A 27,580-nucleotide genomic window follows, 5' to 3' on the forward strand; every position below is an offset into this window, starting at 1 on the left:
AAAGGCTGATATTTACACTGTAGTTTTATTTTTTTTTCCCCCCCATAAATAAAAGAACCTGAGAACTTCTGCTCCTACTCCTGGCAGTGTTTTGAGCAGACAAAGTTTCGCTTCCTGTCCTTAAATCCGTTGACAACAATAACAAGGAGTTGTGAAAGTAAGAAGTTGCGTATACACACACAACCACCGAAACCAAAACAGAGGCAGAAACATGGGAATACGTGCTACGATTGTTTAGATGTTACATTAAATCAACATGGCCTCACACGGTTTGACCACTGTGGATTTATTTATATAATTCTGTCACTCATTCATACTTTAAAACGACGCAGGCTCCACACTGACACAAGAAAGCAAAACATTACAGCGACAGCAGACGGAGACGGGGCTCCGGTGGCGACATGCGGCTTCGCCTTGAGGAGTCTGTGGGTGGAACGGCGGCTCTAGCTCTTCCGCAGGCTGACGTCGGCGCTGGTCAGCAGCGGAGACAGCGATGTGTTCTCTGAGGCCTCTTCTCTCTTTAGGACGAGGAAAGCCTCACGACTGATTCCCAGCAGCTCTCGGAGTCCGCTGTTCTCCAGCTGGAACACACAAACACAGTTGGTTGTGTGTGTGAGAACTAGTAATGGTCTAGTCAAAGACTGGAGTTAAACCTTACTAACATGGTGTGGTATGACCTTAAAAATGCTTTTTGTGCTTGAAAATCCTCCTGTGTGACTGGATTAAACCGTAAGAAAATCATCTTTTATTCTTTTGTGCCACTTAGAGATAAACCTGCTGGTGCGCTTTGGATTATTGACCTCATGACCTCAGCTGAAGGTCATGACCTCCTGGATGTACATTTTCATTAAGTATTGTCTGACAGAAAGCAGAACATATGGCCCAGTCCAACAGAAACAAACTGAAATCTGGTAACTTAGGTTGAACCATCTGGTGTAGACGTGCACCAATAAATCATCAAAAATTACACATACATGTATTTATTATGTAATTATTTATTACAAGTGTTGATCCCTTTGGGAACAATATGTTACTTATTTTGTATTTGTGTTAACTGTGAAATAAACTATTATTCAGATTCTCTTGATTTTGGAAGAACAGCGATTTAATGATATTTACATGTGAAACTGATATCAACTGTTGTCGAGTGACATGTGCGCAGTAAACAATGGTCACCTCACTGTTGCCAACTTAGCAACTTTATTGCTATATTTAGCGACTTTTTGGGAGAAATAAAAATGGTATTGTTCAAAATCAGAATCTGCAAATCAGTCTTTTAAAAGACTGCAGTCAGTGCACCCTGAATCTGGTTCCGCTCCCTCTGGGTATTATGGGTAGCTGCAGCTTTCAGCAAATTTAAGACTTTTTAAAATCTTTTTTAAATGCCATCTTGAATAAAAATTTAAGACACAAAAAAACTATAAACATAGTGGATGATTGGGGGATGATTGGAGTCTGTGGCAAAAACCAACTTCGTCCAGCCAAATGACGGTACACTTGTTCTCATGATGGACACAAAAAAACTAGATGCTAACTAGCAAGGGTATATTAGCAGGTAGTTACCAACCGCCTCCAGTGTCATAATGTAACAAAGACATCTGCGTGAGACTCAAACTTTCACTTGACTGAAAAGTCCGGCAAAAAAAAAAAAAAGTCTACATTAAGGATTGAACGATACTGGAACAACAACATTTAAGACCTGTGACTAGCATATTTACATTTGTAAAATTAACTTAAGACATTTTAAGGCTTTAATTTTAGAAACATACGTTTTTAAGAAGTCACTCTGGTATAAAATACTTGTAAAACTAAGAATTTCTGAAAGTTGTCCAGCGTTACCTCCAGCTGTTTAATCCTCTCCTCGTCTTCACAAACCCGGCCCTCGTCCACCTCTATCGCCTTCCTCATCACCGAGGCCATCTCGTTTATTTTGTCTATGTGCGCCTGCATTTCCTGCAAAGAGCAGAAGGACATTTAAGTTCCATACATTTTTTTACGCAAGTTTCTCATCAGCAGATCAGGTCAAAGCAGGTGTGCTGACCGTGGTGTGCTGCTCTTTCAGCTGCGTGACGATGGCAGGGTCCTCCCTCTTGCTGGCCATGAGAAGCCTGAACACTTGCTCCCTATATTTGGTCATGATGAGCTCCAGTGCGGACTGGTGCTCCTCCAACGACGTTCGGAGCTCTGCAGGAGGAGAGGACACAAGCTTGGTCCCGTGTCTTATAGAATGAGGCCGAGGACACCAAATGAGCGTGGATTACCTTTCTACTAAGTGTTTTACCTTTGTTTTCCTGTTGGAGTTCCCTGATCTGGCGGTTTTCCTGCTGGATTCCCAGGACCAGACTGGAGCGAGGTCGATGTCGTGCAACCTGGTTAAGAGAATCGATCTCCTCCTGGTACTGGCAACAGGAGATCACACGTCATCAACTTTTCATACAGCGCTGCAGCAAACTGTTATTTTAGTAATTGATTGTTCTGACGATTAATCGGGGGGGGGGGGGGTTAAAAATGGCACATTCACCAGAATTTCCATTTAACCACTCAAGTTTTTTTCTTTTCTTTTCTTTTTTTTACACAATACTGGACATACATTACAATATATATAAAAAACAAATAATTCAATTCCTTTTGCAGTAAGAATATTCAGTACATTAGCATTTCTTTAGTGAACTTGACCTTGGTGAAGCGGGTAAAACACATTTACGGATGAAGGTAATTAAGGTTTTAATCTTATTTGCAAAATTAAATCAAAACTGTGTACATACAGTTTTCGCTTAATTGCAGCTCTGAATATGTTGTTTTTTCAGATAATAGCCTTTTTTGTTGTTGTTTGTATAGCTCCTTTAATGATTAGTTAATTAGATTAGTAAATTAGTTGACATTTCTCTAATTGACTAATGAAGATTAATAGTTTCAGACGTAATTGTGCAGTCTTTTTTTAAAATCATGACTATCTCTTTCACCATTTATATATATAAAGTATGCTCCAGCTTTGTGGGAGAACACTGCGCCCTAGTGGCAGCAATTTTAAAACCAACTTGTTTTATGAGAATATTAAATAAAAGTTATGGAGTTAGGCCGATTTTCTGGGTGAACCCCGTCATGAATGAAGTGCTTTCGGTCACTCAGCCAGCAACACACTCGTGTCCTACCTGCTTCATGGCCTCCACCCGCTTGTTGAGGGAGGTTGTCTGTTCGATGAGCATCTCTGCGGCATTGTCGTGGTTACGGAGTCTTTCTACTAACGACTTGGCATCTGCCAGAACCTTCTCTAAAGAACAGTTCATACCTGAGGAGAGACGAGTCGTAGTCAGGACAAATTCAGAGAAGATCCGAAGAGATCACTCTCAAATGAATTAGTTAGGATAATTAACAACAGAGCCATCTACATGTTCAAAACTCACTCTTTTCTTGGAAAAGAAACATTATAGGTTGTTTACTAAAACCGTCTCCAATTTGCTGAGCTATATGATCTAATAAAAAAAGATGGAATCAGATTCTAGAAACACAGTGAAAAGTGCAGGTACAACTCAGTACCTAAAAATATCATTAATATGTGTTACAGTCATATCCAATTTACTTATCTATCCGAGAGCTATTAATATAGTTGTAACTCATAAGATCATTTTAACTTTGTAACAAGCTCAACTGTGCTCAACTTGTTACTACATGTAAGCCACAATCATTAAACTAATCAGAAATAAATTTACACTGTGTCTAATGGGTTTATACGAGTTTCACTTTTTGAATTGAAGTACTGAAATCGACATTTCTACTATCGAATTTTACTGTATCTATAATATTTCAATTTAGAAAGATCCACTTGTTGTTTTATATTAATATACAAGACAAGTCAGCATATTTTACAAAGATAAAAAACTGCTGTTCTTAGCTTATTTTAACTCTATCTCCTCATTTTCAGACTTTAGCTGACAGTTGCCAGGTATGCTAACTAAACTAATACAATCTAGCAAGTGGTATGATACACTAAACAATTAATACAAAATGTTTGACAGAAGCCCCTGTTTTTGCTTTTTGTTCAGTGCTCATTTTAAACAAGAGGAAATATGTAAAATATGAAAGTCATACCTGAAGAGCTCAAAGTGCAAGTAGACGCTAGTGTTAGCTAGCCTCTTTACTTCCTGTTGACGTTTCGTGGCTGTCATTAGCTACACGCTAAAACTGGTCCCCGGCTGAAGTACTGTTGTGGGTCCGTTCCCTTCGAACACATACGATAATGGAAGCAGACAGAAACATTCACATTAGCTCTGTTGTCAGAGCGACGACCCAAGAAGCCGCTTTCAGCTACAGCAAACTGTACTCTTCCGAAACAGCCCCGTCTACTTCCGCGAGAGTTTGCGGTCACGCTCTCGCGAGAGAGGACCCGATTTCCTGTAGTGACAAAAAAGATGGCGGATCGGCTAACGCAACTTCAAGACGCAGTCAATTCGGTTCGCAAAACTCTCTTTTTAAAGAAACTGTAGAAAACGAACATTATTTTTTGTGCTTATGTGACGAGAACTTGATAGCTCTGATTAAATAACCAGTAATAGCAAGTAGTAACTCCTCCAAAACTACAGTATACGTGACTTTTCAAGCTATCTAGCTACCACAGCTAACCACTAGATACACGAGTCTGTGGTTTATATGTTATTTACTAAAAAATATATTCTTTTTTACATGCTTGGCACATTTGAATATCATATCGTGTTGGAAGCTCTACTTAGACTCGTTTGAATCTAAGTAGCGCTGAATCGTTGGTGGACTGCAGCGTTGTATTGAATGATAATCTAATCGATTTCTGTATTGATTGTGTTTCTGCTGCAGCTCGCTGATCAGTTCTGTAATGCCATCGGCGTTCTGCAGCAATGCGCTCCACCTGCCTCTTTCAGTAACATCCAGACGGCCATCAACAAGGATCAGCCTGCTAACCCCACTGAAGGTTGGCTCAGTACATGTTCATTACAGCCTCACAAGCATAAGCAAACACAGAATAGTGTTTTAAATATGAACCTAAAGGAAGTAAGATTTTCTACTTTTTATTTCATGAAAAAGCAAACATAAACAAATCTAAAAGGTGAGGTATGTCTCTACCACATTCACATATTTAGTAGTTTTTTTTTCTACTTCAAAGTAGCTCAGGCTCAACCAGTTTTAAGGGAGGACATCTGTCAACACAAGTTTTCAGATCTCAATTGGACTTTGACTAGGCTGTTCTAACACATCCATGTGCTTTGATCCAAAACCACCTTCTCCAGCTCTTTGCTTCACTGCGGACCGGCTTTGTGAATGACGAGATGTTGGCTTGGCTCTGCTGAACGCAGGATAATACTTCTGCTCCACAGATATCTTTCAACCTATGTGCAGTTAGCAGGAGTCAACCGCTGCTGCCAACTTAGTCATTTGTCGCTATATTTGTTGACTTTTCAGACGAAAAAAATTGGAAATGACTGATCAGAAATCTTAAATTTCGTCTATCGTCCAGAAAACTGCAATCGGTGCATCCCTTAAAAATGACTTCTTCTTTTGTTTTGTTCAAAAATAAATCTTTGATAGTTCATTTTGATAATAGAGCATAAAATAAATGAGTTGACTTCCTCTTTTGCTGCCTCCCGACACTAATAAAATTCAAGTGTGTTTAACAATTGCAAAGCCACATTGAGGTTTGTGGCTTTATGATCAAAAAATGTGATTCTGCAAAAGGTCTAGACTGTGTTGAACAAAAATGCTCCTTTGCACATTTCATTAACGTTTACAGATTTTTTTTTTTACTACGTGATTTTTTTCCCTCTCTGTCTTTGCTCCAGAATACGCTCAACTGTTTGCAGCTCTGATAGCCAGGACAGCCAAAGACGTGGACGTCCTGATCGACTCTCTGCCAAGCGAGGAATCTACGGCGGCCCTGCAGGTCAGAAGAGTCCGCTCACAATAACGCTTTTAACAGGAGTTCGCGTGCTGCTCATTCGGCTTAGCGCGAGTGTCTGTATGCCCAGGTAATAGATGAACTTGTAAAAAAAATAAAAACTTTAAAGAAGTTACCAAAATTACAAATATTAGTTTGTAAGTGTTGAAAGAATACAGTAAGCTAATTTCATCCCAATACTTCTCTTTTTCCCGGTTCAAATTGAAAAGGTTTATCGTTACTCATTGCTGTTTTGGCTAAAGACGAAGCTAGCCCCACCGATCCTAGCATACGTCGCTGCATGGCAGTGTAAGCAACATGGCGACGTGTATGTGGTAATATCTTATTTAAATTTATTTTTAAAGAACAACAATCAACAGTATTTTTACTGTGTTGTTTTTACATGAAAAATAAATATTTCTCAAAGTTTATTGTTACAACTAATCGTGGATCCCATTAAGGTTTCTGGTGGGGATTTCCAGCTTTCGGCCAGCAGAGGGAGCTATCTGGGTTGGTTTCCATTTAGGTGGCCCCAGAATCTGGGAGGGAAATAGTTTCAGTTTCAGTTTTTCTTCTAAATATTTTCATTTTGAAAATGCATCAAAAGTATTCACACAGTCAGTGTGTGAATCTGAAGACTGTTGTTCTTCAGAGTATCATTGATGCTGTGTCGTTCTTATCTGATCAGTACTTTGGGTTTTTCTTCCTGCTTTTTGAGATCTAAGGGTTCTCATGTAACGCATCACTAAGTTGTTGCCAGACAGTTGAGAAAAAAAATCTTGTGGAATTGGATCCAGTGAAATGTTCTTTTTTTTCTCTCGCAGAGTAAATTTTTGTGATATGAGGTCACTGTGTGCAACAATCACTCTCTTCTAGATTTGTATATTGTTATGCCACTTCCTGGTTGTACAGCTGCTCTTTGTCAGCCTCTGTTTTGGCTGCTTGTCGATGGAATTAGCCTCGCTGCTAACGCGTAGCTCCCTTTTCTGGAAGCGCAGGGATACATGAGATCCAACGTGAATGCCTGAGCCTTCTGGAGTCGCTGGGTAAAAATAATGCAAGTCATGTGAGCGTGTGCTTGATATATTTATGGAATGACTACTAAGATGGCTAAAAGAATCAAGTTGGGATCATGCTGTAAGTATGCTGGAGCTCTGCTTTTGTGTCCTGATGGTAGCCTTCACCAGCAAAAGGCTTTAATATGTAAAATATAGATTTATGTTATGACTGTTTTCCAAAAAGCTTTAAACCGCCTCCTTGAATTCATGTCCGTATAAATAATGATTCAATTTTATGTTACAAATCGACAAAAAGTAAGTGGATAATTGTGAAATGGAAGGAAAACAATACCAGGTTTTCAAAACTTTTACCAGTAGAAATCTGAAAAGTGTGGCATGTATCTTTATTCAAAACTCTTAATCCGATAACTCTTAATAGAACCAACTCTAAGAACATTGTTTGTCTTTGTAAGAGCAACCAAGGCTGCAATAGACTGAGCTGGATCGTCATGTGCTGAAATGGCCCGGTCAAAGTCCAGGTCAAAATCCAGCCAGGACAGACATATCAAAAATTTGGTGTATGTTTGCCACAAGAAGATTAAAATCCGACGTAGCGGTTGACTCTGCAGCTCTGTCACCTGTCGCCAGGCGGCCAGCCTCCGTCAGCTGGAGGAGGAGAACCACGACGCGGCGGCCCGTCTGGAGGAGGTGGTGTACCGCGGCGACATGCTGCTGGAGAAGATCCAGAACGCGCTGGCCGACATCGCCCAGTCGCAGCTGCGCACCCGCAACGGAGCGCTCAGCCAGCCTTCGCCGGCCGAGTCCTGACGTCTCGTCCTGCCACCAATGGACACTTTTTTGTTGTTGTTTTTTTTTTTCCACATGGCAAATGCTTATTTTTCAATCTCTCCACTGCCAAACGTGTGTCTGGGATGAACAACGCTAGACTCTCCAATATAGTTTAAAGGTAAAGGCATTATTTTGAAATCAAATAATTGAAGTCATTCTGAATTGTATTTTTCTTATTTATTATTTTTTGGCTTGCTTAAGTAAAAAAAAAAAAGAAGCTCATTCGGACATTCACCCTAGCAACACGTCCGCTGTTATATATGTAGATTCTATGTTGTACATTTCATTTGTTGTTTTTTTGACGATATTCTGCTTTTTGACAAATGTAAACACTTCAGTCTGCTTTGAGAAGGGTTACAGTGTAAATATATGATTAAAAATACAGAGCAGCATTTCCACTAAAAGCCTACACTTTATTTTAGTTGATCTGATTTATGTCCAACATAAATACTTCATGGATCAGGTCTGAATAGCATTGGGGTTTTTGTTTTGTCTTTTAAATGAATGATGGGTTTACTCCCACTGTGCTAAACGACAAATGTCACTGCTTGAAAGTATGTTTAATGGCTTCATATGTTACATTAAAACACCTTTGAGAGATGGCTTCCGTGTAGCATCAGATCTAACATCTTTCGTTATAAAAAATAACCTAAAAAGACAAAAAAATGTACAAACGTGAAAATGTCAGGTTTTAGTGATGCAGCTTTTCTTTATCCAACAGCCTTAGAAAGTGAATAACACCTTACTCTAATACTTTTAAGTTTGTCTCATCTGTGCTGCCCGAAGTCACAGAATAAGTAAAGTTAAGGTTACGCATTGTGGTAGTCATGGCAATTTAGGGGAATTTACACCATTTGAACACCAGGAGGCACTTCTGTAAATATATTTTAAGGTAATGCCTACTGTGTTTGACATCATGGGGGGGTCGGGGAAAATCAAGACATCGGGAAGAGAACTGTTGAGCTCCACTATTCTGGTTCATCCTTATTTGATTTTCAAATGTCTAAAGGTGCTACGTTCATCTGTTCGGTTGTGTTCAAGTGTAAGCTGTATTGGAATGAGTGCCCATCATGCCGTCCAGGAAGGAGAACCCAGAATTTAACCAAACATGTAAATAACCTGGCTAAAGATAGTGAAGGTGTCATTAATCCACAGTGAAATGAGTTCAATACCAAAATGTGCTAATCAGAGGCGAAAAGCCAAGTCACAAGATGGAGCGAACCACTGCAGACAAAGACCGACAAACGATGCTCTGTTTTTAAGGTATTTTTTAAAATAAATATCGCTGCAGTTACAAGAAAAATGAATATTGAAAGGCTGAGAACAGCTTCTCAGCTGTGAAGTACACCAGTGGCGACGTTTTGTTGTCAGAAGAATTCCTGGCGCCCTTCACAAAGTAAAATCTAGGAAATATAGAAATGACTTCATTTAGGCTTTTACCAATACATCTGGAAATACACGTTGACCTAAATTAGGAAAAAGTTCATGACAAACTAAGAATAAAAAGGTTACGTATCTTTTTATCATGTATAAGTAAATATCTGGTTACAGCCGTACATTCAAATCCATAAAAAACAATGGAATTAAAGTATTTGGTCACCAGAAGATGGATTAGCAAAAAAAAAAAAAAAAAGACATATTGCTAACTGATATATGTGCCGAGATGGTAAATTTACCTAAATCATTGAGCCACATTCTACAAAACTTCCATAATGGCTGTGTTTGAATCGAAATGCACTTCAACAAAGTTTTAGTTTAACCAGACCACAGAGGTGGAAACATTTGAAAATGACCTAAAAATTAACTTGGTTTTTTACATTACAAAAACCCTGCAGTGATAACAGGTTTGCATTCTTTTTTATATCCTCTGAATTCATATCATTCTTTCCAAGTTGTTGTTTCCTAATATACAGACGGGCATCAACTCATGTGACTTTTACAGAAAGTAGAACAAAAACTTACATCATGAAAGTGTGAGAATTTTAGGGAAGTGAGCCCTGATTTCATAATTAAAAAGGGGCAAAGCAGAGCTGGAAAAACAAACTGCTGAGAGGGTAGAAAAGGAGAAGTAGACAGATGAGATTATATCCAAAATTATTTCAATTTTTAGGGTTTTAATTTGATCCAAGAGGCTTACAATATCTTTAGGTGTTCCTCATGGAACTGTCTTTGGTCCCATCTCCTACTTTTAATTTTTATTTTAAATTAGCTGAGATTATCCTTATCTATCCTTGCATAAATCCTTCGGTTGAGTGTTTTACAATTAGCAAAAAGATAAATGAATGGGATTGTTTATGCCAAAGACTTTGCTAGCATAATGTTATTAGCCATCAATCTCATCTTCAAGCATATAGTATTAAAGAATTAATACTAAATTTCCCTCCAAATCTTTGGTATTGTGGATCTCAGCAGGACATTCCAGGTAAAATAAATGTGTAATAAAAAAAAGATGATCAATAAATGCAAAGGGAATTGGTAATTACTTTATTATTAAAACTAATAAATTTAATGACAACCTTTTTACATGACCCACTGATTATTGTGGGCCAATTCAGTGTCTTGAATCCGTTTAAACCTGAACTGCACACAGCATGGGCTGCAGGCCAGAAAATGCACCGGTCAAATCTAAATATAGGTGCTGTGTCACAGCTCAGTGGGCCCCATTGATACGAAAAACATAAAAACAGCCTTGTCTGTCGCTCACCACACCCAGACATGCTGGCAGGGAACACCCACCTTTCCTCTGCCCGGCGACGTCACAGCCCTAACGGTAAAAGGCCAACAAACCGTCCAAATAAGGATATTTATGACAGGAAAATGTTAACGTCCACTCTTAACTTGCTGTGTGCTTTGTTTGGGTCAACAGAACTGGGTAGTTAGTGATACGTCTGTGTTTATCTGTGATTCCCAGGACTAATCAGGTCCATCTTTTTTTGCTCCGTGCACATCTGCCCTAAAGTGATTTTTTTTTTTTTACAAGGAAACATCGAAACAACCTTGATACAGTGGCTGCGCTCCCGTTGGACCTTTAGAGGAAGTAGGCTGGTTTCCAACTGGCTTTCTGCTTTGCACTTTGACTTAAACTGAAGGCCTAATTTTTATTACCTCGTTTAAAACAATGAACACATTTGTAGATGGAAGTGTGAAAGTTCTCCGAAGGTTTTCTCATAATGAAAGTCGTGGAGTCTTATCGTGGTTTATGGTTTTATTGCTCAGGTTAATGTACACAAAACCTCCATCTGCTATAACTGCCTTACTTTTTGCATCAGTAAACGGTAACAGTCACACATGTATAATCAATCCCTAATCTTAATTTGCCGTGTCATTTGCAGTGCCATGAAAAAAATGCTTTGTCACTCATATTTTATTCATACATCAGACAGATTCTAAAAACGGAAAGCAAGCTTTCCAACTACAATTTAATTGATTTTGTGAAAAAAGAGCTACTCAAACTGTCATTTGTTTTTCAATTAAGCCCCAAGCTAAATCCACGGAATATTTTCCCGAAAGTCTTTGGATTTGCCAAGAAATCATCAGGCATTTTCTTGGCATTTAGTTGTTTTTGTGTGTGTGTGTGTGTGTGTGTGTGTTTTTTTTTTTTTTTTTTGACTAACTGGGTGAGTAGTTGATGCAATCTTGCTTTAATTTAGGTAGGCTGGTCTGCGGTGGGAAGGTTCACAACCGTTCCACATTTTCTCCATTTGTGGTTGATGACTCTCATTGTTGTTGACTCGAGTTCCAAAACTTAGAAAAAATGTCTTTGAAACTCTTTCCAGACGTCTAGATCTTTAGCTTCAGGAACAATGTGTTGCCTTTTTAGCCTATTCCATATGTTGTCAGACATATTCTATTTAAATGATTTCTTCATTCTACAGATCCAGCATTAATAAGGCCGGGATACAGCTAACAAAATGTAAATGAAAAACATATGTAGGTCAATCAAATGTCATACCTGACTTAACAAAGGAGAGTTACTTTTTCACATAGGATCAGATTGGGTTATTTTGCTTCATAGGTGAAAATAATAATTTCAAAACTTTAAAAAATATATATTTACTTGAATTATTTTATCTGATAGTTTTTCAAATAGCTAGAGGATGTGAGATATCCTCAAAGCAAACAGTGAAATTATATATTAGGTGGAAAATACTTTCTTTTCAGCACTGTAAGATGGAAAAACGAGCCCTTTTTTAATTATGTATTTAACTTTAACACAGTGACGCCACATTAGCTATTTTTAGCCGAGGTCCGCACAAACCACAGCCCCCAAAATGATGTAACAACGCTCACAACTGGAGGTAGTACAGTATATTCTTCATAGCTGCCGAGAGGAGAGCCTGCTAGCCGAATAGACCTGCGTCCGTTGTGTGACGGCAGAGGCCCTCTCATTGGTTGAAGCACCTGCTCCTCTACGTTGTATCCGCGTCGTGATTGGCTAGAGGAAAAGAAGTCGCGTTTCGGACGCCGCTGATTGGCCGACACTCACGTTTTTCATGTCGACGTGTTTGCGTTGTCAGCCCAGAGCGTCTGATGAGCCCGACGAGCTCAGGAAGCAGCGGTCTTTATTTTATGTTCTGTAGCGACTGAAACGGGAAGACTGGTGATATTTTTGGGGGGCCGGGTGGACAGCTAAAGACGGTTAAATATTTTCTAATAATTTTAGGTTAGGTTGCTGCCAGCGACAGAAGAGCTTTGTTATGATTTTGGCGTTGATACCGGTGATGTTTACTGTTCATCCTCATAGGTATCTGACGGATAGCCAATATTAACTGGTTCCTCCAGCCTGAAACTGCCTATTTATTAGGCACAGACCGGATTATTTTACATATTTTTTCCCTTATATTGCTGTGTGCTGGCGGCACGCCAATAATTGACTCTGGAGCAGGACACGGAGGTAGGTAAAATACAATAAAATGCATGGGAAATGTAAAATACAGCATGTTAATACTGTCTTATCAGTGCTTATTTGTAATAGAACCTATATAGGGTAAGGGCAAGTTTATTTTGACGTCAAAGAAATTTCGAATGCCTCTGAAAACAAAATAAAATTGAAAATACAAGAAAAAAAATTTAACAGAATCCAAAAAGAATAGCTTTAATTCTAGTTTTAAGAAGCTGGTAGATTAGTTAAGCAATAACAATGACTGCTTTATAACATTACGCCTGATGCACTCATTTATATTATAGATACATTAAGTCAGACACTGTAAAACACTGTGGTCATGAGGGTACTCGAATAGGAACTTGTATCATCAGCATATAGCATGAGATGTTGTAATCTTATGCAGTCTGAGTTTGTGTGGATATTACATAAAAAGTGACCCGAGAGCGGAGCCTTGAGGACCTTTGATCTACATGTGTATTTATGGATGTAAATAACTAGATGCACGCAAATGCAGTTGTATCTCAAGACAGGATGATTTTGATAAGGTGCTGCAAAATGTTGTACACAAGGGCCTGAGTCATTTTCTCAGTTAAAATACCACGACTTTGCAATACAACGTTAAGTACAAAAAAGTAAAAGCTAAAAGATATATTTTATTTAAAACAAAAGCAAATCAGTTCTACTCCAGCTAAAATAATACAGCATATTGATTATTACAGTTATTTAAGATAACAATCGTTGTTTTTAAGGGAAACAACTGTGGCTGACAGGAACAATTAGAAAATGTTGTTGATTTACAACAGTTTTTTTTGTTTGTTTGTTTGTTTTCTTTTTTTTTTTTGGTTAACTTGTGCACATGTTGATTTTGGCAGCCGGCTCATCCCTAAATAAAAGTAACCCGATAACAAAACCTTGAGGAACTCCACATGCAAATATTTTATAGTTAAAGATCAAGATTAATAAAAAAACGTAACACAAACACATTTTTGTGTCTAATGTATAAAGAACACAGACAGCAGCAGAGCGTTGTCAGGGTGGCGTTGTTCTGAGGAGTTGCAGAACCATCTGCTAAACCAAAACCTGGTCAGGTGCATTAATGCAATTCTCTCTGCAGCTCAAAATCTACAAACGCAAACTTAAAACACGCATCATTTGAATTAAAGCAACTGTGCAACACATTCAAAATGTACCAGATATGTTTGTTGTTCAACTTGCTTAGAATCTGAAATATTTCCTGTTGCTTTTGTTTTGGATGAATTACAAAGTTGTCATTCCTGAGCATAAGCCTAATAATTATTGTTTTATTAAATGATTAAGGACTCCTTTTTCAGACAGCAGTAGGTTGGGTTGCATGAAGCAAGTCTGACTGATGATCATTTTCTTGTTTGGGTGTTTTGGGAGTTTTTGCTCGTGTGAGTTTTCAGTGGCGTCACAAATGAGTCGCCTCATTCAAGACGGAAAACAGTGCTGTAAGGGTGGAGCGCGTCTGACTAGAGAATTTTACACATTCTGAGAAATCCGGGTTTTACAAGGATAAAGGCCTTTTTGTTTGTTTTGTTGTAGGATTTTTTGGGGAAGGGGAGAAACTGCTGTGAATTAGATTCAGCTGGTTACCTGTAAGCTGGTGGATCTCAGCGTTTTGAAGAAGCTTTTTAAAATCCTGTCAAAACGCTGTTGCACTAAATAATTCCCCGAGTGTCAGCACTTGTTACAGGGGGAATACTTTTGAATCTGTGGGACTGCTGGGGTTCTGCAGAGTAACCAGAACAACCGTCTTGTTGCCATCTTGAATAAATGGAACTGTTCCGTCAGAGCAGTAATGCTGTACCCTCCCTGCTCCGCTGGACGCTCTTGTTGTTTTTACTTTTAATGGGCTGCTTCAAGCTTGCATGCTTGAGCTTCTAAACAGTCTGCTTGCATTCATAATGCCTTCCTTGTTATTGCCTGAGTGGTGCAGCCTTGTTTGTTTAGCTACAGGGTGGATCTGGTTAACTTCAAGCCAAATTCAGTCCGTGCAGCTCAGCTGGAGTGCAACTAGCTTACAGTTGGTTCATTTTCTACATTCTGCTGGACCCAGGTCGTCCATATTGCCACCTGTGTGTCTTGCTTCTTCGTATGCGTCTCGAAAATATATTTGCGATGCATTCAAAAAAGCTGAGAAAGTTCGTGAGCAACTTTCTCAGGAACGAAGTTTAGATGAGCGAATCATTTAAACATCATCATGGCACGTCAGCGGAGCTAAACAGAACACCCAAGAAAATGTGTGCAGCCGCTGTTTACAGTTGAATCATAACTAAAAGCCAATCTGACCTGGACCTGCCCGTGTTGTTTTTGTTACATTATTGTTATCAGTTGAAATGAAAACATCAAAAATGGAGGACTTCTGTAAAGGAGAGAAACAAAGGTTTTTGTTACCATAAACACACGTCATGGTCTTGTATGTGAAAGTAAATGTATTAAAATTAAAATTTCTAACATCATGTATTGAATGTATTGTGAAGGTTTTGGTGGATAAATAGATCCCTCTAGATACCTGAATGTAGAAGTTGCACAGTGAAAACTAAACCAGAAATATCGGACCTCACCGACTGAAGGAAAACAGGGCAAGAGTGCAAGCCTGAGAACACGTGGTTTGGTTTGGTTTGGTTTGGTTTGGTTTGGTTTGCTGCGGGAGGAACTGGTGCACTTCACCAATTAGGTTGTATCATGAGGAAAGAGCATTTTCTGGAAAAATCGAGACAACGGCTGAAGACTTGGACACATTTTGTCCTAAAAGCGGATCGACGTAAACACGATCACAACACAATGCTTTGACCTTTTGAATTCTGCACCTAAAAATGAACCGAAGTATAAAAAAACTTAAACTCCAAGTATAAATAATGAAAACTAAAGAATATTTTACTAACAACTAACAAAAACTATCAAACCGACTGTAAAGACTAATTAAAACTTACTGAATAAGACAAACAAAAAGTCACAATGAAATAAAACTAAACTATTTTTAAAAAAATCCAAAACTGCTATAACCCCATTGGCCTGAAAGCAATGTGTTTGAGCTAGTGGACTTGACTACTTTACACCAGTTCTTTCAGGAGGAATTGGTCCAAATTCCATAATAACCATTGTATTTTGCTCAAGTCATTCAGTTTAAATGTAATTCCACTCATACAGTACATGCAATAATCAAGTTTTACCCGTACTTACACGTGGCAGGTAAGAGCCACGGCCGTTTTCACCAAACAAACAACGCTCAGACCAAGAGTAAACAGTGGAAATTAAACAAGCTGCAGCAAAGAGTATCATATTTCTTTAATAAGCAGAATGATATTGATCCCATTAATGAATTTTCCTCCTGCAACGAGTTACCAGAATTCATAGGGCTGCAAAAACCGGTAGCCCTCCTTCTAGAGACACACTGTCTGCATAGGAAGTTAGCATACATTACGCAGTGCATTACTTCCAAATAAACCCATAACCCGGCCTGGAAAATCTGTCATGCCACAGCCAGTCGGTTACACTTTCCTCATGATGTCAGTCTGAAACGCAAGCCGCTCCGCTAACCTGAATGAGAAGAAGGTACGTACTCGGTCCGCTTCTCCTCAGTGGAAAGAAGCCATAAGGTTTTCCCAAACGTCACTGCATGCGCTCGCACTAGCTGCGTTTATTTGGCGCGCGCAGCCAGGATCCACTTAATGAGGAAAAACCGTAAACTGTGTCGGCGGCGGACTCGTGGAAAAACGGGTCTGGGGTGAAATGTTCCCACTGTCATGGCTTCTGATGCAGAGGAGTTCACAATTTGCAATATTTAAACTCTAGCTGTCTGATTTGTTTGGGAAAAATACCCCCAGAAATCCAGCTAAAATGCAGTCTCTAATAGCCTGTGTTTTTAATTTTATTAAATATTTTTTTATCTTGACACTATTTACTTATTTATTTATGTGGTGGACCCAGTTTCTTTCAGTATTAGTTCCACTATAAGGGATTATATAACTTTGGCAAAAGTTGATACACAGTACTAATTCCACCTTTACATCTGTAGTCATGCAAGGATGATTTTAAGTATCATATTCAGTACATTGATTTCTAAGTATAATATTAGCAGTGTAGTAAAATAATATTTAACTGGTCTGAAGGCTTTTAAGTCTCAACCTGCGGTTCTGGGTTGTTTCCAGAAAGAAAGCTGATTCGTCTAAGAGTAGTTATTCATATTGATACTCGTAGTTATAACGTGTAATGTTAAAAATAATATCTGATATTTAATAAAAATATAAATGACTCAGGTTCCTACTGACTTGGCAGTAAATACATTTTGTAACCCCAGTTTGTCAAAAGTCCAACTATGTACAGGCCTTTTTTCTGTTTTCACAAAGAAAAAAAGATCCTAACTATAACTTAGATTTGGGTAAAGCTCCCAAACTGATAAGAGTACGCCATTGAGCCTTCCTGTTATTTGCTTAAAGTCTTGCTCTCACTTGACCACATGTCCTAGAAAAAATAGTTTGTTTACAAATAGCTCCTTCCATCTCTGTCCTTCACCTTACCCCCCACAAAATTGTCACTTTTCCACCACTTCGGAACCCGTGGCTTTGAAGCTGTGTTGTGCGTTATCACCTGAAAAATCTTCACCAAACTGAAGATAAAGAAACAGTAAGCTTATATTTAATATTATCTGTTCAAAAGAGCACGTCCCACCGGGAGGAGGAACCAGGGAAGACCCAGGACATGCTGGAGGGACTATGTCTCTCGGCTGGCCTGGGAACGCCTTGGGGTTCCCCCAGAGGAGCTGGAACAAGTGGTTGGGGAGAGGGAAGTCTGGGCCTCCCTTCTGAAGCTGCTGCCCCCGTGACCCGACCCCGGATGAAGCGGAAGAAAATGGAAAAGAAAGTACATTTTCTGGAAAAAAAACAATGAGCATGATTGCGAACAGGGGCTGCAGAGGCAAGGAGGACATCCGCCATCTTGCTTCTACTCTCTGTTTGGGTATTGCGTATCGCCCCCCGTTGATGTGTTGATGACACATTCTTCATTCCCAATCAACAGATGGAAACAGGCATCGTCTCTCATCAAAGCCGGTGTCATGACTGGTAAAATATCAGATTATTCAGTTTCTTACCAAACTGATTGGCCAAACTGAAAATTATTCAGCTCCAAATACAACAGCATTTGTTACAAAGTAAGCAATTTGTAATATTTTTGTTATATTTAGAAAATGTAAACACATTTATCTTGAAAGGAAAAGAAAGGGTGTCATAATTGGATAATGGGCTTACTCTTTCAAAAAAGGATGTAATAAATATTTTTTTTCATGACTTAGCCAGACAGCAGAGAAAAGCCTAGAACCGGCTGTTACGGCCACAGCTTCCTTGTCGGACCCTAAATGGTTGCATTTAGCACCTTTCCTGCCAGCTCTGTCCCCTCTGCTGTGCATTAGATGCGGGCCTCATCGCTCCACTCCCCTCAGAGGCCTCTACTCTTCCACTCACCTCCCTCAGTCACCAGCATCCAATCAAACCGGCAGGATTTTAGTTCTTCTTGTATACTGACAACCCAAACCAAGGAAGAAGAAGTGTTGGGCTGTGCTTCTTTCTTACAGTAACCCAGGTTGACAAACCTCAATGAACCCTCGGCCCATTTTTCCCTTCCAAATCAGGGACTTTGCAGCAGTTATTCAGAGATTTTTCCCTCAGAAGTCAGGAAGTGTCCTGTTGTCGTGGGACCGTCGGGGCCGAAACGGGAAAAGGGCCGGGGGAATAGACGAAACACGGCTCCTATCTCCGTCCTGCAGGGCTTGTTTAATGTCTTTGTGAGCTAATCTAACCCATTCATGCCTTTCTGATGGCGCGCCGCCAAATGTTTTAGTGATATGCACTTCCACCCTCGTCCCTTTTTCCCTCTCTTACGTAACGTTTGCATAATCTGCCCTCATCAATATTCAGCTCCTTAAAGAGGAGGAAAATTCAACTTATTTCCTTAGTTTGTCTTTTAAGCAGTCTTGTAGTCTTGGAGTTGGGTTTTAATTTATGTAAAATAGAAAAGCAACAATTATTTATGCTGCTGCAAAAATAATGCAAAATACCGATTATTAATGATGATTTTTTTTTTTTTTTTTACTGCAGCAAAAAAAATGAGCTCAATTTAAATTCTGATGATTCTTATGATTCTTTTTTAAGGCTAGTTTAGTTTTTTCTATTGCTTTTGGCTATATTTTATTTTTTTAATGTTTCAGATGTCGTCCTGTTCTGCATTTGTCTTTGAGAGGGCAAACTTGCACTATTATGCCATTATCAACACAATATTTGAAAATGGTCTCAAGCTAACAATATTATTATCGCAATAATTTCTGCAACAATTTATCATGGTGACTGGTAACTATCTCAGAGCAGGGCTGTACCGGTTGCAATTTTCCTTTTCATTGATATTTCAAAAAAATCTGACCTGCTGATGCTGATGTTAGCCAGATAAGATCTGTGAATAAGATCAGTTTCTCATGGAAAATCTGACTGATTTATCAGCTGGCCACATTATGATTCCACCATCCTCTTTATACTCTAGTCAACAGGATGTTTTCCCAATAGTGTCATCAAGATCTTTTTGATTAGCATGTCTGTTCATGGTTTGTCCACCATTCTTTCCTCAATACTCAGGTGATTTTATCATTTAAAACTGATACCGCCTGTGAGAAGCAAACACTTTCTCCCTGTATTTGAAGGGGAATGGGAATCATTTGGTTGTCAAATGTGTTGCCGGGTTTTCCTTTTTCCTTTTGGACCTGCCTGGTTTAAACAAAAACCATTAAAGTTGAAAGAGTCCACTCTATTCAAACCTCTAAATGTGCGCTCCTGAAATAAAACCTCATGGGCCGTGAGTCATCCAGCATGTGACTTTCTATTTCATGGCTCACTGGAATATCTTAGCAAGATACGAGATAGAATCTGAAAAACGGTCATGTCGCATTTTATCTGGCTTTTATGTCGTGCGTCATAATTCAGAAAGTTATGGTTATGAAATTCTGACAGAAGTCTGTGCCAGTGAAGCGCATCTCATCACAATCCCACCACTCTTGGCTCTGAATACAGAAATTGCTGTAAGTTCTCCACAAACGGCCATTGATATTAGTTTTACTTTCTTTTTATCAGCTTGCTTCATCTTGTTTTGATCGTGGGACAATACTGTTGGCTCCCACTGCTGAATAAAATTTTAAATCAATCCATGAACTGTTCCATTTACTATCACTTCCGTAAACAATGCAATGTCGTGTGACATCAATGTTCTTCTTCTGCGTATTTAACTAGCAGTATGAACAGTCATGCAAAAAAAAAAAAGCATTTCAGCAAAACAAATCAGATCTACGCTGTAATCCCGTGCTCCAAATCTCACACGCAAGTGCCCTGACCCGTTCTCGTGGTAACCTGCCAGAACTCAAAACCTGCTTCCTCCTCAACTCATCTGTTTGTGTTTTTGTTGTCCACCAGGATAGCATGGCCATGACGGGAGGGACGGCAGCTGCCCTTCCCATGAGCAACCACACCCGGGAGAGGGTGACCGTGGCCAAGCTGACATTGGAGAACTTCTACAGCACCCTCCTCACGCAGCACGAGGAGCGGGAGATGAGGTAAACCCCCGGACGAGGCTTCCAAGCGGCTGACGGGAGAGTCGCCGAGGCTAAACGGAGCTGTTGTTTACAGCGTTGAGTTTCACCGCTCGGGCTCGCAACCGTCCCCGAGACGGTGTGAACAAAACAAACGCCAGTCACTCTCCTGTTACCTGAGGGTTGACCTGTTGCTCAGGGAACTCCTGTAGGAGACACCCGAGTCTCTGTTTACACCAACACCCTACACCTCCTTTGTTGTATAAATCGCTCTCTGGTAGCTTCCACTCCAACAATTACATCCACAGGCTTATTTGGAGGAAACTAGAAACTGGAGATGTTTTATAATGTATGTTTACTGTGAGTTTTATGCTCTGAATGACCTGTTTTTTGTGGCGTCTTCCTCATTTTAGGCAGAAGAAGCTAGAGAAGGCCATGGAAGAGGAGGGTTTGCCTGATGAGGAGGTACAAATCCAACTTTTTCATGTTCTTTTATATTAGATCCACAAATTTCAATAGATTTATTGGGATTTTATGTGATATTCCAACTTATAATAGCTCAGGATTTGTATTTTTTCCACAAATACAAACTTAATACATTCAGCCTTCTAAACTGCTTTCCTACATTTTACATAAATTCAGCTGTAGATGAACTGAATAGATAGTAAAGATGTCCTAGGAGCTGGAATACTTTAATTAGGCACTGTACAAACACAAAATCACCTCAGAAACCCAAAATGTAAATTTTTGAAGCCACTCAGGCAACTCGGCGTCTCTGTACCATTGCAGAAAGTGATGCGGCGCTCGCAGCACGCCCGAAAGGAGACGGAGTTCCTGCGTCTGAAGAGGACGCGGCTCGGCTTGGACGACTTCGAGTCTCTAAAGGTTATCGGAAGGGGAGCTTTCGGAGAGGTAGGCCATGTATTTTTAGTCCAGAAATGGTTCAGTGAAACTAAAAGTCCAGTTCGTTCAATTGGTGCGAATCTTGCATAAAGAACAGGGATTTCCTTGTTTCAGTAGATAACTTTTCATCAAAGCGGACAGAAGTCACATATGGTGTACCCCAAGGCTCAATCCTAGGACACCTCTTATTCAATATCTATCAATGAAATAATCAAGTTTATTTGTATAGCACATTTCAGCAACAAGGCAGTTCAAATCGCTTTTTAACATCATAAAAACACAAAAATAAAGTCATGAAAACATCATACAGTCAACAATTGAGAAACAAGATGGCACTTGAGGATGTCAAGTGATCAAGTGACTTGACATCATCAAAAACAATGTCTGCTATTGGTTTTCACAGCTATTGAATACATGATGTGTTTGGTTTTTTTCCTCAATAAACTTGGATAACTGATTGATACGTTTAAATAAAACGAGACCTTTCTCTTCGTCTAGGTCCGTTTGGTGCAGAAGAAGGACACAGGACACATTTATGCCATGAAGATCCTGAGGAAAGCAGACATGCTGGAGAAAGAGCAGGTGACTCCTTGTTCTGCCATTCTAAATGCAAGATTACATCCTGCTGTGTTCTCAAGTTCATGGTCGGCTCCCCCTGCAGGTGGCTCATATCCGCGCAGAGAGGGACATTCTGGTGGAGGCGGACAGCGCCTGGGTGGTCAAGATGTTCTACAGCTTCCAGGACAAGAGGAACCTCTACCTCATTATGGAGTTCCTGCCTGGAGGTGCTTACCCTCTCCTACACAGCATCCTATGATGTTCGATAAGCGAGAAACATCTCCTGCCCTTCTGTTGCCAGGCGACATGATGACGCTGCTCATGAAGAAGGACACCCTGTCGGAAGAGGCCACGCAATTCTACATCGCAGAGACGGTCCTTGCCATCGACTCCATCCACCAGCTGGGCTTCATCCACAGAGACATCAAACCTGACAACCTGCTACTGGACTCCAGGGTCAGAACCAAACGCATGACCCTCAAACGACTCCAGAGTCGTACAGTTTGAGGCTCGTGGTGTCACTGAATGTCCGTTTGCTTCCAGGGTCACGTGAAGTTGTCTGACTTTGGGCTGTGCACCGGACTGAAGAAGGCTCATCGCACGGAGTTTTACAGGAACCTGACGCACAACCCACCCAGTGATTTCTGTGAGCCGCATATCTGTCATAAGTAGACTGAACCAAATATCAATAAAAGCAGCAACATATATTTGAGATTGTTCTATTTTGTTTTGTGCAATGCTTCTCTTCTTTGTTCCTTGTTTTTCCCCCAGCTTTCCAGAACATGAACTCAAAGAGGAAAGCAGAAACCTGGAAGAAGAACAGGAGACAGCTGGTACGGATCCTTTTTAGACTGAAGCTGATGTGTAGTTTTGGTGTTTTCATGCACTCATCATGTGCAAATGACAAATTTGATCAGTTCTTTTCCAGATAGAGTTGATTTAAAATTGCTGTCTTCCTAGCATGGACCCCACTTTCACATGTTGTCTATACATTTCAAACCAGATATTTACATGCACTGAATAAAAAGACACAAACATGTTTTTCTCACTGTCTGAAGTTGGATCAAACTTTTCTTGTTTTAGTTTAGTTAGAATTACCAGGTTTTTTTTCTATTTGCTAAATCCCTGAAAATATGGCCAGAACTGTTTCTTAGAATTTCTCTTTGTAACGTCATACATTTTTAAGTGACCGATAATACCAATGACACAGATAATAAAAACTTTTTAATTCAAGGAAAGTTACAAAAACATTTCTAAAATCTGTTCTCACTGAGGTTTCAGGCATTTAGCATATAAAAATAATCTTTGTAATTCTGACTTAAGTTAAACAAGAAAAGTTTGATCTGTTCAATAAATACGATGAACTTAAAGGGAGTGAGTCGGGCCGGTCTGTTCCCTGCTTTAGACGTGATTTTCATGTCTTTCATTTAGAAAGCTAAGTTTTGAATGTTGCGGCTCACTTACAGGCTTATTCCACCGTGGGAACGCCGGACTATATCGCTCCTGAAGTCTTCATGCAGACAGGATACAACAAGCTCTGTGATTGGTGGTCTCTGGGTGTCATCATGTATGAAATGCTCATCGGTAAGAACAGACTTCTTCTTGGTGTTGTAGGATTGATACGCTTTACGTTTGAGCTCGCTCTACGACTTTAAGTAGGAGTTCAAACCTCTGTAGATGGTGCTGAGGCGTCACCATCGTTTCTTCTGTCTGTTGCGTGTTCGGGCAGGTTATCCGCCTTTCTGCTCGGAGACGCCGCAGGAGACCTACAGGAAGGTCATGAACTGGAAGGAAACGCTCGTCTTCCCACCTGAAGTCCCCATCTCAGAGAAGGCCAAAGACTTGATTTTAAGGTTCAAACATTGACTTTTCTACCTTCCAGTCTCACTGGAAGATCAGACCCCGAAACTGGATGTGCTGTCTTTTTTTTAATAAGTTTTCAGTTCTGTTTTCGCTTTTCACTTTTCATTTTCTGTTGGGTGTTACTGAAGGTATTGCACTGACGCGGAGAACAGAATCGGAGCTGTGAGTGTGGAGGAGATCAAGAGTCATCCATTCTTTGAGTCAGTGGACTGGGAACACATCAGGTACAAACAGACGTGCTTTTCTAAACACGGACTCACTTTACATGAAACTTTTATCAGAAGATGGACCACCTCTTGTCTCCGTCCACAGGGAGCGACCGGCAGCCATTTCTATTGAAATCAAAAGTATTGATGACACTTCAAACTTTGACGACTTCCCTGAATCAGACATCCTTCAGCCAGGTTTGTCATATCAAATGTCTCATGTTGACCAGTTATGAGAGCCTATTTTTGTTTATGCAGTAGTAAAACTCAGTTTTACAGCTGCTCTCTTCACACATGCACGAGGTCACCTCTGTTGTAAATATTACTATTATTTAACTGAAAACAAAGTGAACTTAAAGGCACAGTGTGAAGAATCTGGTGACATCTGGGGTTGAAGTTACAGAATACAACACTGACATCACTCCTACTTTCCAACATTGGATCTTCATCACTAGCCCACCTAAGTCGATTGAATCAATTTTCTGTGTGTTTTGAACAGCCAATGCAACAGAGCCTGACTTCAAATCAAAGGACTGGGTGTTCCTGAACTACACGTACAAACGGTTCGAGGGCCTGACTCAGCGAGGCACCATCCCCACGTACATGAAGGCAGGAAAGGCCTGACAGGCTCAAGGGAAGCAAACACAGAGACGTTTAACGGACACAGGGTCGGGCCGCCGAGCCCCCGCCGGTTCTGACGGGCCACGCCGGTGCCGCGTCGCTCAGCCTAAACGTAACCATCATCACAAGTTATTTAGGTCCGCTCTGCCGCCAAGAAAACGCCCCGCCGGAAGGAGCTGGGAAACGACGGAGCGTCGCCGCATTACCTCGGTTGTTTATATTTCACATGTGCTGTCTCTAGCCATAGCTCTCGGGCCAGCTCTTTAACTAGGACACTAATTAAGCATATCTGCATGCCCAGCTTAAAAGTTGACGGCAGGAATGATGGGGCTTGAATACAAATCCCTGCTTGCTGCATCCTCACGTTGATAGTTGATACACTGGCGGTTACATTAACACAGCTGCAAACTGAAGTCCGCTTAAAAGCTCTCAACACTGTAATCCAAATCTGGTTGACCGAAGAGAATCAGAACTACTGAAGCACACACGCTGCTGTGCTGCACGGAGAATTCCAGCACGATTTCCAGTGAGTTTTATAGTTCCGACCTGAAGCAAGTTCCGTTTTTCGATTTTGATATTGATGTTCGGTTTGCCGTCGCCTGCTGTTGCAGCGTTGGTGTTAAAGTGTTTTTAATCAGAATCTCACAATCGGTCTAGACTGAAGACATCTGGAGTTGTCTATGTCTTGTGAGTTTCACCTTTTTATCTTTTATTTGGGGTTTAATTGAGCGTCCTCTGTTTAAGTTATGTAACATCTGAGGATGGATATCAAAAAACTAAGAGCATCACATTGGGGGTATAATATTTTAGGAATATTATACCCAAATCCTGCTGGAATCCTCCTATTTAAAGGTGGTACACTGGCGTACTGTAGGTTAGATGGTGTAACTCCCTGCAAAGCAACAAGACGGAACTTTTAATTCTTCTGCTTAGCATCTGTCGGTGTGAAGCATTGCCAAATAGCTGTGTGTCCTTTTAAGATATAAAACGGTCAACTTAATGAGTCGCAGGCCCAGCCTCTTGCTTCTTAAGTCAACAAAACATGCAAAAGTGCCTTTTAAGTAGCTAGATGTATCACTGTAGTTTAGGAAATATTAATTAAGAGGATTCATTAAGATTAGATTAGCATTAAGCTGATTGATTTTGAGAGAAAAGTAAAGGGGCAGCTTGAATTATATGTATAACAAAAAGCAAATATATAAGCTGGTGTCTTTTAGGTGATTTATGAGGGTTGTGATACAAAGAGAGGTTTTTATGGACGAGACAATAAAACCGGAGACTCTTTAAGCAGTAAAAATGGAACTAAAGTAGGTCATAAACAGCATGAGGGTGATCTCTCTAGGTTTGGAGTTTTTAATTTTTCATTTTATGTCCATCGTAGGATGCGTTTTGACTTTTTTTTTTTTTAAATCCCTCTCACAAGCACGCAAACGAACAAAACACTCCCCTGTAAAGCCAGTCTTTAACCATGGAGTCTCAGAAGGGGAGACTATGGAGTTACCAAAGAACTCTAATCATCACGTGCCGTGGTTCGAATGTAGCCGTCGCTTATTCTGCACTTAACGGGAAACTACCTTTGAAAAGGAAGCCATTTCCATTTACTAAATCTAAACTTCTAAAGCAAAATGTGTGTGCGGGCAGGGATATTTCTTAGAAGTCCGCTAAGAGTTCTAAGAGTAAATGTATAATCAGGAAGTGTACAGAGGATTCCCAGGAATCCCTATGCTAGCTGTTTCTGAAGGCCTCTGCTAGAAAAGTAGTTCTTCAGCATTCTGATCATTTCTCTGTAATACCCCCGTGTTAATTCTTTTCTTACATTTTCTATGTAAGTAATTTATTTGTCGAGCTACAAATGCCTTGGCCGACTACACTCGAAAATGCTACAAAATGTTGGACTGATGAGGGTTTTAAAAACAGATATCTGTATATTTTTGTGTTATTTATGCTGCTCGTGTTTTTTTTTTTTTAATGTATAAATTGGCTTTTTCTTTTTTGCAGACATTCACTGTATTTAAATTGGCTGCGTTTTATGTGAAATCGCACCCACTGATGTAAACAACAAACAGAAAGTTCAGAATCCTATGGACGTCCGCGGATATCTCTTATGGATAATAAGATTTGCGAGCCCTTTTTTTTTAAAGTCAGCCACAAAAAAATGCCGTAAATTGGTGTGTAGATGATGTGATTGGTAAGGAGCGGTGGATTCAGGAGGAGGGAGAGCGAGTTTTACCAGGCAGTTGATGGAGCACCCAACAATCTGGAACAGAGGTGGAAGGTCACCAGACACAATGAGTGCTTTGTGTAGGCAATTGATGACATTGGAGGTTGCATTGGGTGTTTGCTTCGAATCAGGTGCAAGTTCCCAGCAATATCACACAGTCAAACAATCTCAAATTAGAAAATTCGAACCTCTTGGTCAGTATCTGGTAAAGTTTCCCACTAATCTGTCTAAATCAGAAACAAAAACTGCTTCCAGAAAACTCCGGAAAAATAGTGACGCGACTTGAAGACTGACTAGGAAAGGGACAATTGTTCATGAAGTGGACGATCTCCTTTTGTGTTGTGAGGTGATGTGTCTCACTGTTTAGTGTCAAATGTCTGTTTTGTGCTAGGATTGACGGTGTTTGTTTTATTTATCATGAAGAAAAACGGAGGGTGAATAGTTGCGATACGTGCTATATTTCACTTTATACAGCCACACTTGACTTGAAATCCACTACGGTGTCACTTTCAATAAAAGGATTCTTCAACGAGGTAGTAAGAGGTTCAGGAAAATGTTTCTTTTTTATCAAGCAAGACAATTCATTTGCGATGGACCAAACCAGTTTACTGCCGAGTAACAAACAGTCTTCGGCAGATTATTAAAGGGTAATGCTGCATGTTTCGTTTCGCCAAGAGACAATGAACGCAACTATATCGTATGGCAAAATCAACATAAAAGGTGAATGATCAGTATTCCCCTCCCTGTTGAAGGAAGATCCCTCGGTTCCACGGCTCAGAACTGAGTTATGATGTGTACATACTGCAGTAGACACTTGGAAGGTCTGTAGAGGAGAGAAGGGGGTGCTCATTAATATATTCATTCATGTTGCCGAGTTTTATTTTTTATTTTTTATGTTGATACACTGTTCAGAAATAATAAAATAAAAAATAATTAAACACTTGGAAGTTTTCGATGTCTTTACTTTTCTGGGAAATTCCTTTGTT

General features: G+C 40.0%; 3 protein-coding genes across 3 annotated transcripts; 2 read left to right on the forward strand and 1 right to left on the reverse strand.

Annotated features, from left to right (window-relative positions):
* Positions 1-265: 265 nt before the first annotated feature.
* On the reverse strand, positions 266-4,225 carry fgfr1op2 (FGFR1 oncogene partner 2). The gene is made up of 6 exons (XM_008401410.3): positions 4,090-4,225; positions 3,153-3,289; positions 2,282-2,399; positions 2,042-2,184; positions 1,840-1,953; positions 266-581 (listed from the first exon to the last, which is right to left on the reverse strand). Exons 2-6 carry the CDS (start codon positions 3,285-3,287, stop codon positions 444-446), a joined length of 648 nt encoding a protein of 215 aa, XP_008399632.1. The 5' UTR covers positions 3,288-3,289; positions 4,090-4,225; the 3' UTR covers positions 266-443.
* Positions 4,226-4,318: 93 nt separating this feature from the next.
* med21 (mediator complex subunit 21) lies at positions 4,319-8,352 on the forward strand. The gene is made up of 4 exons (XM_008401411.3): positions 4,319-4,451; positions 4,828-4,942; positions 5,808-5,908; positions 7,549-8,352. Exons 1-4 carry the CDS (start codon positions 4,410-4,412, stop codon positions 7,726-7,728), a joined length of 438 nt encoding a protein of 145 aa, XP_008399633.1. The 5' UTR covers positions 4,319-4,409; the 3' UTR covers positions 7,729-8,352.
* A 3,768-nt stretch (positions 8,353-12,120) lies between these two features.
* LOC103459655 (serine/threonine-protein kinase 38-like) lies at positions 12,121-27,537 on the forward strand. Its single transcript, XM_008401412.3, has 14 exons — positions 12,121-12,643; positions 20,107-20,246; positions 20,636-20,687; positions 21,012-21,134; positions 21,624-21,707; positions 21,787-21,910; positions 21,985-22,139; positions 22,227-22,329; positions 22,455-22,516; positions 23,150-23,267; positions 23,413-23,536; positions 23,675-23,770; positions 23,859-23,950; positions 24,252-27,537. Exons 2-14 carry the CDS (start codon positions 20,113-20,115, stop codon positions 24,374-24,376), a joined length of 1,392 nt encoding a protein of 463 aa, XP_008399634.1. The 5' UTR covers positions 12,121-12,643; positions 20,107-20,112; the 3' UTR covers positions 24,377-27,537.
* Positions 27,538-27,580: the final 43 nt, after the last annotated feature.

Source organism: Poecilia reticulata, chromosome 23 (assembly GCF_904066995.2).
Source record: "Poecilia reticulata chromosome 23, P_reticulata-male-v2, whole genome shotgun sequence".
NCBI classification, from domain to species: domain Eukaryota; kingdom Metazoa; phylum Chordata; class Actinopteri; order Cyprinodontiformes; family Poeciliidae; genus Poecilia; species Poecilia reticulata.

Coding starts and splice junctions, on each gene's coding strand:
- fgfr1op2 (XM_008401410.3), bottom strand. CDS start 3,287: ATGAACTGTTCTTTAGAGAAGGTTCTGGCAGATGCCAAGTCGTTAGTA. Junction 2,400..3,152: donor GGGTGGAGGCCATGAAGCAG/GTAGGACACGAG, acceptor TCCTGTTGCCAG/TACCAGGAGGAGATCGATTC. Junction 1,954..2,041: donor TGAAAGAGCAGCACACCACG/GTCAGCACACCT, acceptor TGCTCTTTGCAG/GAAATGCAGGCGCACATAGA.
- med21 (XM_008401411.3), top strand. CDS start 4,410: ATGGCGGATCGGCTAACGCAACTTCAAGACGCAGTCAATTCG. Junction 4,943..5,807: donor GCCTGCTAACCCCACTGAAG/GTTGGCTCAGTA, acceptor TCTTTGCTCCAG/AATACGCTCAACTGTTTGCA. Junction 5,909..7,548: donor AATCTACGGCGGCCCTGCAG/GTCAGAAGAGTC, acceptor ACCTGTCGCCAG/GCGGCCAGCCTCCGTCAGCT.
- LOC103459655 (XM_008401412.3), top strand. CDS start 20,113: ATGGCCATGACGGGAGGGACGGCAGCTGCCCTTCCCATGAGCAACCAC. Junction 22,517..23,149: donor AGAAGAACAGGAGACAGCTG/GTACGGATCCTT, acceptor GCTCACTTACAG/GCTTATTCCACCGTGGGAAC. Junction 23,771..23,858: donor GTGGACTGGGAACACATCAG/GTACAAACAGAC, acceptor CTCCGTCCACAG/GGAGCGACCGGCAGCCATTT.